General features: G+C 29.7%; 1 protein-coding gene across 1 annotated transcript in view; it reads left to right on the top strand.

The window, feature by feature from the left end:
* Positions 1 to 6,590, top strand: part of LOC107455294 (LIM/homeobox protein Lhx9-like) — an 82,593-nt gene extending 76,003 nt beyond the window's left edge. Inside the window, exons 4-5 of the mRNA XM_071181859.1 lie at positions 261 to 532; positions 6,119 to 6,590. Of these exons, the coding sequence (XP_071037960.1) occupies positions 261 to 532; positions 6,119 to 6,457 (611 nt within the window). The 3' untranslated portion in view covers positions 6,458 to 6,590. The remainder of the gene's footprint in view (positions 1 to 260; positions 533 to 6,118) is intronic.
* The last annotated feature ends 5,279 nt before the right edge of the window (positions 6,591 to 11,869 follow it).

Raw genomic sequence — 11,869 nt, 5'->3', positions numbered from 1 at the left:
GTTACATTGTTTATAAGTTCATAATCCCTGAATTCTAATTGAGGATTAGAAAACTAATCCAACAACGGTAGCTGCAGTGTGTTTATTAATTGTATAGCACAACATTAAGATTGTTACATTGTTTATAAGTTCATAATCTTTAAATTCTAATTGAGGATAAGAAAATTAATCCAACAATGGTAGCTGCAGTGTGTTTATTAATTGTATAGCACAACATTAAGATTGTTACATTGCTTGTAAGTTCATAATCCTTAACTGAGGATATTACAAAACTTGTTTCCTTTTTCCTTCAGTGATGGAGAGTGGTGAGGGAGGTTGCAATCTCCACTTGTCCTCACTGGACTCCAATTCGGCGACGTCCACTGGCCTGAACCCATCCAGTGCTTCTCAGCGGACGAAGCGGATGCGGACATCCTTCAAGCATCATCAGTTGCGGACGATGAAATCCTACTTTGCTATCAATCAGAATCCCGATGCCAAAGACCTGAAGCAACTTGCCCAGAAGACTGGGCTTTCCAAAAGGGTGCTCCAGGTATGCCAAAAAAAGACTCTCAGACTACAAGATTTCAATTGATTTATTTTTTAATGTCCAATTAGGTTAAGTCACAAATAACTCCCAGTAGCTTTATAAACCAACACCCTCGTAAGTTGAGTCATAAATAAGTTCTGCTTCTTCTAGTAGCTTTTTAAACTGTGCAGACCAAAAGTCTCGTAAATTGAGTCATAAATAAATACTTGTACTTCTCGTAGGTTCTTAAACTGTGCAGACCAAAGTCCTCGTTGAGCCATAAATTGCTTCTAGAATTTCCCATAACTTTCTTTAACTGTGACTAATTTATTATGACACAATTAATTGTTAATTAATTTATTATTGTTTATTATTTATTAATAATTACTTGTTAATTAGTTTATTATGACTTAACTTACGAGGACCAAACTACTCGTAAGTTGAGTCATAAATAAATTCTGCTGCTTCTCGTAGCTTCTTAAACTGTGCAGACCAAAGTCCTCGTTGAGTCATAAATAACTTCCAGAATTTCTCATAACTTTTTTTAACAGTAATTAATTCATTATGACGCAATTAATTATTAATTAATTTATTATTTTTAATTATTTATTTTTAATTACTTGTTAATTAGTGTATTGTAACTCAACTTACGAGGACCATTCTCCTAGTAAGTATAGTCGTCATGAATAAATTCTAATACTTCTCGTAGCTTTTTAAACTGCACAGACTAAAAACCTCATTGACACATAAAGAAATTCTGGTACTTCTCGTATCTTTTTAAACTGTACAGACTGAAATTCTGGTTAAGTCACGAATAACATCCGGTAGCATTTTAAACTGTAGATATGTTTAGTGCGCCAAAAAAATGGACCACTCTGAATAGCTTTTGATTTAATAATCGGATCACTCATTCTTTATTTTTCGAGGAGGTGACCACAAATATTCTAAATAATTTGTGCAGACAATTTTTTAATTACGAAATGAGACACAAAAGGTAGGGTGTAACCGTAATCTGGGAAATATCCCCACAGTTAGAATACCCCCACAGAACGATCCAAAGTTTGGACCCTTAATGTTTATTTAACTTTTTGCGTATTTCCCGATATCTCGAAAGCTTTTTAAGTGTATTGAAACAGTTTTGCACAAAATTATAAAATTCGTTTATCCAACGATAATTTCTCTCAGAAAAGAAATTTTTCATTTTTTGGGGGGCGAGGGGGGGGCGCACTGTACATACCGAAATCCTCGTTGAGTCATAAATAACTTCTGACACTTCAATTAGCGTTTTAATCTGTGCGGATCAAAATCCTCGTTGAGACATAAGTAATTTCTGGTACTTTTCGCAGTTTTTTTTTTAACCTTACAGACTGAAATGGTTGCAAGTTGAGCCAAAAATAACTCTCGCTAAACTATGCAGACAAAAATCTAGAGTTTGAATAAGCCTAAACTTTTTACATTATTTGATTATAAAAATTAAAGTTAAAGAATATTGATATGGAAAAAAAATTCTTATATTTAAAAAAACTCGTTTCGATTTAGGTACGAATTAAGTGAAGTTGTTTTTTAAAACAATAAATATTTTACTAGGAGGCTCCGCCCCCTGCTCGCTAACGCTCGCCAACCCCCGAGAATTGCTACGCAATCCTATGTGGTTCACGCCGTGAACCATGGCTCGCTGCGCTCTCTCGCCAATGAGCACAATGTTCTAGCACAAAGACATAGTATATTATCATCAGAGACATAGTATTTTATCATCAAAGACATAGTATTGTACTTATGTAGAAGAATTCTATCAATGTTCATATTGGCTTTTAAAAAAGTATATTAGCTATTTAGATTGCACATGGTGAAAAAGTCAAAACATTAGCTAAATGAGAAACATATTAGCAAAATAAATTATCAAATATTGCAGTTACTCACCTAAATTCAACTAAATGCGTATAATAAATTAGTTAATGATAGAAATTCTGAAAGTTTTAGAACAAAAATTTTATTATTTAAAAATATAAACTTTAAACCCTAACTTTTCCTTGTGAGACCCTCAAAAAGTCTTTCATTTTCAAGAACACAAAAATTTGTTTTATCGCCAAATNCGGATCACTCATTCTTTATTTTTCGAGGAGGTGACCACAAATATTCTAAATAATTTGTGCAGACAATTTTTTAATTACGAAATGAGACACAAAAGGTAGGGTGTAACCGTAATCTGGGAAATATCCCCATAGTTAGGCCAGGAGAACGATCCAAAGTTTGGACCCTTAATGTTTACTTAACTTTTTGCGTATTTCCCCATATCTCGAAAGCTTTTTAAGTGTATTGAAACAGTTTTGCACACAATTGTAAAATTCGTTTATCCAGCGATAATTTCTCGCAGACTTCACTTTTTGGGGGGCGGGGAGGGGTACACGTACCGAAACCCTCGTTGAGTCATAAATAACTTCTGACACTTCAATTAGCGTTTTAATCTGTGCGGATCAAAATCCTCGTTGAGACATAAGTAATTTCTGGTACTTTTCGCAGTTTTTTTTTAACCTCACACACTGAAATGGTTGCAAGTTGAGCCAAAAATAACTCTCGCTAAACTATGCAGACCAAAATCTATAGTTTGAATAAGCTTTTATCATAAGATGATTATAAAAATTAAAATTAAAGAATATTGATTTGGAAAAATAAATTTTCGTATATTTAGAAAACTCGTTTTGATTTCAGTTAAGTGAAGTTATTTTTTAAAACAATAAATATTTTATTTATTGTTTAAAAAAATTATTTCATTAAAATGAAGAGAAATTGTTAAAAACGCAAAAGAATCTGCATTCGACGCTAAAACTAATGAAATGTGTTTTTCTCACAGGGAGAGGACACTATTTGAGAAATTCCCTTCAGGATATAACTCTATATTTCTGTAGTATATCTTTGGAGCGTTTACTATCTGAAATAAGAGAGAGCAGCTAGTTCTGAGGGGAGAAAAAAACCTTTAAAAACTTACAATTCAAACATAATTTATATACTAGATTCATTAATTAGTTAATTTACTTATGTATTATTTTTTGGTTAATGATTCAGATATCTAGATGGTGACGCATTGCATTTGCTCAGGGGTTTTATAGTTTTACAATAAAAAAGTTTTGCACTAAAAAAGTTTATTAAAAAAGAGTAGCAAACAACCGAAGTACATAGCAACATTTCTCCCCTTTCAATCTGTAAATGTGTTTTTGTTACACGGTAAGTAACCATACGGTAAAACTACTTTTACAGATATTTTTGTAGTGTACTGTTTCTTGAAGGCTCTGTCGTAATATGAAATTACGCTTTTTTGCAAATAATATGCTATTTGTATAACTGCTGTGAGTTTGTAACAGTTACTAATATGACTGTTAGGTCAAGTTTAGCCTATCTAAAGCTTGCTTACACTTATTCTGAAAATGGCGCAAAACGTCAGTACTAAAGCTACTGTTTTGTGAAAATGAAAAGTTTTTGTGCTCCAATTTTTTAATATTTAAAAACTTACACTAATGCTGCATTACTTGGGATCATAAAAATTTGCAAAAGCTGATAATAAGGCAGTAGTTTTGCTAATGGTTATCTAGATGGAAAATGTCGCTAAATTGGCGATTTTTAAAATATTGAAGTTATTTGTCTGTTCTGAAACCCAGATAATTCCTCTCGGCAAAAATATATATATAGTTTAAAATCATTGCATTGCTTCAAGTGTAAGGCACTTAAACTATGGCTTTTTTTTGTTTATAGCAAGGTTCATTCTCAAGATTTGTCGTAGCCGGAAAGCCTCTCACGCATAGTGACTCCCCTATTTGTTTTAATCGTAGCAAAATGAAGGATTACCTGTCCTTGAAGAAAAAACAATTAAATGCACGGGGGAGAAAAATTAAACTAAAAAATTTTAACGACGTAACTTTTAACTTTACTCGCTAATGAGACTTTTATATCAATATTAGAGTTGAAATAGGAAATGTTTTTTCATCTCTAATGATAGGTTTTATGTATTTGCATTTATGTAAGGTTTTATGTATTTAAGAAAATCATTATAAATGCTAAAATTTATATTTGGAATAAAATCTTCCTCGTTTATTTATTAATTTTTTTACTTTATTTTTGACTTCAATTCAATAGCAAGCATATAAAAGAAAGCTCTCAAGAGAGACATAAGAAACTTCGTATGTGACAATGGCTAAATAGGCATTATTTAAAGAAAAGCGAGGGAGAAAAGATTCGTGAAAAAAAAGCACTTAAAATTGCAATAACTTTTCAACAAAGTGGAATTTTGAAGCAAAAACTGATGTTGCTTGTAAATAAGATTGGCTCTCGAATTTCAATCAGAAATCAATTTGGCACGAAAAATTACAATGATATAGTTACACTTATGTGGTCTGTAGATCGATTGCAAGTTCAGCAATTTATAATTCTTAAAATAATTTTTTTTATTCTATCTCAGGGCTGTCCAACTGCAAAGATCCCACGGGCCAGAGCCGCAGTGTGAAAAAGTTGGACAATAACCTCTTATACAATAACAATTAATAGTTGAATTATTGATTATAAAACAATGGAACAGAAGGTTTATAAAAAAATTTGCTTACATTTTAATGGGAAAACAGAGGCCGATCAACCTGAATAAGAAGTTGGTGGGCCGCACAATATGTGTTGGCAGGCCGCTAGTTGGACAGCCCTGTTCTATCTTACTTTCTGTACTTCATAATTTCAAGTTTCTAAGGCTTCTTTTATATTTTATAGTGAGATGAAGAAATAATTTTTGTTGCATAACAACTTAATTGTTCAACTTAATCGACAACGCAAAAGGCTTAAAAATTGAAAAAACTCTTTAAAAAAAAAGTATTTTTTTCGAGAGCATTTAAGTGATTTTTTAATGAAAACCTAGAAAGATGTAGTATGAGCTCTTGTTTCTCATAGATTCGTAAATGCGTTTTTGTTACATGACTTTTGATTTCGAGAAATAAATGCTTAAAAAATTTTCTTTAATAATAAAATTATAAGCATTTTCTATCGATACAATTTGAAAAACGCTATTGAGAAAAAATTTGATAGAAAAAAAAAAGCATTGTTTTTGTGTAACGTGTTTTAATTGCATCCTTACCATTGTTTTTTGTATGTTTCCTATAAATTGCTAGATATATAAAAAATGTTTTTCTGTACTCTTAATATATTGTTTAGCAGTCGTTGTCGAAAATTAGATAAATTGCTAGATTTGGGTTGCAAATTGATATTTAAACAAAAAGAAAAAGAGATTTTTAAAATCTGATGAATCGTTAACATGGGATAAAAAATATTGATTTCAAAATTAAACTTCAGGCTCTTACTGTCTAATTATTGTCTTTAATCTCCTCTCAGTTTCTCGTGCAATCGAGCAGGTTTTGATGTTTTTAATTCCAATTATGCCTTAATGATTAGTCGGACTTCGGTAACGTTTTTGGTTCGCCTAAATATAAATTAGTAACCTCAGCGTGTGTATTATTTTAATCAATTTTCGAATAAGATTTCAAAAATTTATATTAAGGGAGGTGGTTAGGAAATACCTTGTATTTATTTTGCATGCAAAAAACTGAGTTTTATTTATTTAAATAACTGTGATTGTTTCAGGTGTGGTTTCAGAACGCCCGTGCCAAATGGCGCCGAAATAATCTGAGGCAGGTGGACCTCCAGCAAGGCGGCCAGAACTCTCAAAATCCTCAGCCCTCCTCGCAATCTACGCATCCGAACAGCCCCGGCGCCACAAGTTCCTTCTCAGAGCCCAGCCCGTGCGGGGGCGGATCGGGCATGGGCGCAGAACTCTCTCACGCCTCTTCACTTCCGCCCCCTGCCGCCCAGCCGGGTGTTATGGAATACGAGGGCAACTCCGGTCTGACGTCACTAGTCCCAAGACACGTCTCCCCCAGTGGTGAACCTTTGCCTTTGACATCATTCCAGGAATTGTTCTAACTGTGAATTTTGTTTTTAACTTTACCCGTAACTTGGAGGAAGAAGGGAAAAAAAAACTATTATCGAACGTCAAGAATTAATATTCATTTTCAGAGTAAATTTTTGACTTGAACTGATTGTGGAGTCAAAAAGGATTGAAATATTAGAGCACTACTATGACTTTCAATTTTTGTTTTTTGTTTTGAACTTCAGAAATCGAAGTTAAAGTTATTTTTTATGCACTCTGTTGGAGTTGGCAATCTGCGGCTAACGAGCCGAGTCATGTTCGTGGAATAAATTTGAGGAGTTTGTGAAAAATAGCTTATTGCAATATTTCAAAATTTGTTTCTAAACTTATTTTTTTATTACTCGTAACGACACCGAATAATGTATATTTTTAGAATCCTCATCAAAAAGAAAGTCAAAAATAGTACACACATTAGTGGTGGCAAAGTTTTGAGTGATGAAAAAATAAAACCGCTTTTGAAATTTTAACAAATGCTTTCTGAGAAAAGCGGAGATGAAAGTATCAAAACCTGTTTGATTGCCAGATAAAACAGGAAGAAGTTTAAATGTGAATTTTAGAAGACACTAAGCCGTTTCTAACATTCAAACTTTTTTTCCGTTTTATCTGGCAATCAAACAGGTTTTGATGCTCACCTCCCGCTTTTCCAACTAGTTATTTTGACAGATTTCGATGGCGACGTTTTTTGATTTTTTCCTTCACTACATTATTTCTGTGATCCTCTTATATGCATACTTTTTTTCAATAAACTTTTTACGGGGATTCTAAATCTATATATTAGGGGTGGTTATTGCGGAACATTCTGCATCTGTGCAAGATAGTTCTTGTTATTTAATTTGATTCTAATCAAAAGCATAGAAAATTGTCACAAGGAGATGAAATATTTATTTTGAATATTTCTTTATGAAATTCAAATTTATTAACGATTATATCTGTGACTTAATGCAGGAACAACTAATGTCTAAATTTTGAGTGAGTGAATGTGATGAGAATATAGTTTTTAAAACGGTAGAAAAAATTCTACCATAAGTATTTTTGCGTTACAAACTTGTAATGAGTTAAAAAAAGTAATACCATAAGTATTTTTGTGTTAAAAACATGTCGTGAGTTTTAAAAAAATATTGCCATAGGAAGTTTTGTGTTAAAAACATGTTATGAGCTTTAAAAAATATTATCATAAGTATTTTTGTGTTTAAAACATGTTATAAGTTTAAAATAATATTACCATAAGTACTTTTGGGTTAAAAGCATGTTATGAGTTTAAAAAATATTAGCAGAAGTATTTTTGAACTAAAAACATGTAATAAATTTAAGAGAAAATATGTTTTATCATAGAAAATTTGACTTTAATTAAGTAGTTTTTTTCGTTACCAAAATCTAGGACAATTTTTGCCTGTCATTACAAACAATAACTAATAAATTCAAAATTATGGTAAACGTTTTAATGTGAGAGATTAAATCTTCTTATAAAACAATTAAAAACAAGTAGTAAAACTCAATTCATTATTAAATATAAGTACTCTTGTCTATATATAATATTAAAACGTAATAGCATGAAACCACTTATCATCGTTGTTAATGTATTGTTCTTAATTGAACAGAAAATCTCATGATATGATGCAGTTTTCTTCTACGATGATTCAGATTTCTTTAGCATAAAATTAATAAAAGTTATAAAGATATTATTTATCTACAAAATATTACTTCATCCCTAATTTCACGATATTTACATGTATTATTTATTTATCATCCTTTCAGCATATCCTCTATTATTACTACGTTTCTGATTTAGATTATTATTTCAAACTGTAACTTAAAACTGAAAGCGATGTTTCTACATTATAAAATAATCCCATCTTATTACCTCATTATGCAAAATTTTTTGATAAGCATATTTATAAATCGGTATCATAAATGGTCTAACCGTTCTTATAATTACCAAACAGTAAATAGGTTACTTTGATAATAAGGTTTGTGTAAAACTGTGTTCCGTTAGCATATGAAATTAAAACTACATTACATAATAAAAATGAGTTACCCTTTATGGACAATTACTAAATTTCTTTGGCCAATAACTAATAAAGAAATTTTTATAACAACCAAAAGTTAAATAAGGGTTTTAAAAACAAATTTGTGAATGAAGTTGCAATAGTAACCACACAAAATTATTAGGTTTAAATTTTATCCCAATCGAATCATTGACCAAAATTGCAAAAACAAATATGTAAAACATTCTGAAACAAATTACTGCATTAAGTACCGGCACTTTGAGTGCATCATCCTAAAAATCTATTTTATCCTGAAATCCATTTTTACCGTAAAATATTTTACCACAATTTTTATAGTAATATTTATTTAATTAAGGTGATTCAGGCGTTTTACGGTAATTATTACAGTTAAAATTGGAGTATATCATATTTTTGTTCTGATACATGTTCCGGTAAAAATGCTTACTACGGTAAAAAGTGCCGGTACCCTGAGTGCCGGAAATTTTTACCGTTATTTGAACCAAAATTTTTTACTGTGTAATTAAAATATTATGTGATCTTTCAATTGCACCACATTTTTATTTAGATGTTTCAAAAAAATAAATAAATAAATAAATGAAATTTAAAAAAATTAAAAATAAAAATTATTGCTGAAATCGGGAAGATTGGTGAGAGAAATGCGGTGAGGTAGACCTCAGTAGTTTAAAATAAAATATTCACAGTTAGGACAATATATATCAGATGATCGAGAAAGATAATAAATTTATTTATTTAAAATTGCTTGATTTATTAATGGCTTTGGCTTATTTTCAGTTAATTAAACCCAGCTATCCTAAAAAGTATTGCTTAACTGGTTAAAGCAATTTTTTCGTTATCTTATTTCTTATTAAAAATATTGTATTAGTACACAATTATAAGAAAATCAAATTTTTAAAAACTGATTTTCTATGAAATATTAAACTTCCTTAAAACTAATTACAATCATTAATGTCTTAATGCAAAAAGTACTTCAAATAATTCATTTAAATTATCCGTATCAAATTTAAAAAACTCAGATAGAGCTACTTTAATTACAAATTTAAATCACATTTTAATTGTTATTCTGATCAGCAATATTTTGCTGGGTATATTTTTTGTTATTTTCATTTCACAAATTGATTTCAAAGAATTATACTTAAATGGAAAGAAATCTGTGAAATTGCTGTACTGTATGGTAATGACATTTCTGGTTAAAAAAAACAGTATGATTCTGGTTAATAAAAACAAAATGTACTGTGTTTTTTTATTCTAATAATAACGGTTTATCGGGAATTTCGGTTTTCTAATTTATACCTCCTATTACCACACATTATTATAAAATTTAAAAGTTAATTTAACCGAATAAATGGTTTTTATGCCATGCTTTAAAGTATCATGATAAAATTACCAAATTTTCCGCATTTACCAAATTTTATCACATGTTTTAAAACCATATTGTATTTTTAATTTTACCAAAATCATTACCAAAATGCTTCGGAAAAAATTACTGGTGTTTTTGGTGTTCCCATAGGGCCAGAAACACGGTACATTTTACCATATTCTGGTAGTTTTGACCTTATTTTTTTTTATGTGCACCATGCGTTTCTATTCACCCTTATCTTAATATCGCAGCAGAAGAAATTGTTTGGTTGTACGCGAAATATTTTCTAGAAATTGAAGATGTATTTTTTTTTATTACTTATTATTTAAACAAATGCTGAATATATTATATTTAATTGCGAAAACTTTTTCTAGCAATTTGGTTAAGTAAATAAAAAATTAAAATATTCATTCCTGAAATATTTTTTCTTGAAAATCTTTTCAATACACACTTAGTGTATAAGATTAAAAATTTAAAATACCCAGTTGCATTACCTGATTAAATTCCTGTTAGATAAAAATGAAACTAATTTGCATTTATTTTTATCAGTGAATAATGTGGCAAAGTGCAATAAAAATTGTTAAACACAAAAAGAAAAAAAAAAGCATGGTTGACTCACTAAATGAACGAGAATATACGAAGAACTATTACATCAATTACCATTACATCTTGAGTAAGTTCCAAATCAGCAGTTTTCTCTAAAGCTGCTGAAACTGTACATTAAACACGCGAACTGATTCTGCCACTATTATTGTACAACAGCTATAATAAAGATTGATTATATAATTATGGTCTTCATTTTTTACCATGAATCATGGAATCACAAACTAATAAGGCTTAATTATACTGATATTGGTTATTGCAAAAATATTCTTTTTAAATTTTTAACTATTTCGACTTATATTATTTGATTTAATTCCTGTTAGATAAAAATGGGACTAATTTGCTTTCATTTTTATCAGTGAATTGTGTGGCAAAGTGCAATAAAAATTGTTAAACCCAAAAAGAAAAAAAGCATGTATGAACAAGATTATACAAAGAACTTTGTGTTTCAATTACTATTACATCTTGTAAGTTCCAAATCAGCAGTTTTCTCTAAAGCTGTTGAAACTGTACATTAAACACGCGAACTGATTCTGCCACTATTATTGTACAAAAGCTATAATAAAGATTGATTATATAAATATGGTCTTCATTTTTTACCATGAATCATGGACTCAAAAACTAATAAGACTTAATTATACTGATATTGGTTGTTTCAAAAATATTCCATTTAAATTTTTAACTATTTCGACTTATTTTATATTATTTGATTTAATTCCTGTTAGATAAAAATGGAACTAATTTGCGTTCGTTTTTATCAGTGAATAGTATGACAAAGTGCAATAAAAATTGCTAAACTTAAAAAGAAAAAAAAGCATGTTTGGGTAAATGAGCAAAATTATACAAAGAACTTTATGTTTTAATTACTATCACATCTTGTAAGTTCCAAATCAGCAGTTTTCTCTAAAGCTGCTGAAACTGTACATTAAACACGAGAATTGATTCTGTCACTATTATTGTACAAAAGTTATAATAAAGATTGATTATATAAATATGGTCTTCATTTTTTACCGTGAATATTGGAATCACAAACTGAGAAGGCTTAATTATACTGATACTGGTTGTCACAAAAATATTCTTTTTACATTTTTAACTTTTCAACTGTTTAAAAAAATACTTCACTGGCATCTAAACTATTGATTTTTGTACATACTAACGTACATTCTTCAACTCGCAGATTACTGAGTGTTTGAACCCTTTAGAGTAAAAGAGACGCCAGTGACAATTTTATATTTTTTTCTGATGCTACATTAAAATATATTTCAGTATTTTCTAAATATAAACTACTGTCTAATAGTTCCTAAAAAAACTGTTATATTATCGGAATTATATTTGGATAAAAATGTAAAATCGAAAAATTCATTCATATTCAAAAATTTAACAATAATTGATTTTTTAAATTAAGGAAATTTTAATGA

This window comes from Parasteatoda tepidariorum, chromosome 6 (assembly GCF_043381705.1).
Source record: "Parasteatoda tepidariorum isolate YZ-2023 chromosome 6, CAS_Ptep_4.0, whole genome shotgun sequence".
Classification (NCBI taxonomy): domain Eukaryota; kingdom Metazoa; phylum Arthropoda; class Arachnida; order Araneae; family Theridiidae; genus Parasteatoda; species Parasteatoda tepidariorum.
Note: the sequence above shows the minus strand (reverse complement) of the source record. Positions and strands in the feature narration are given on the sequence as shown.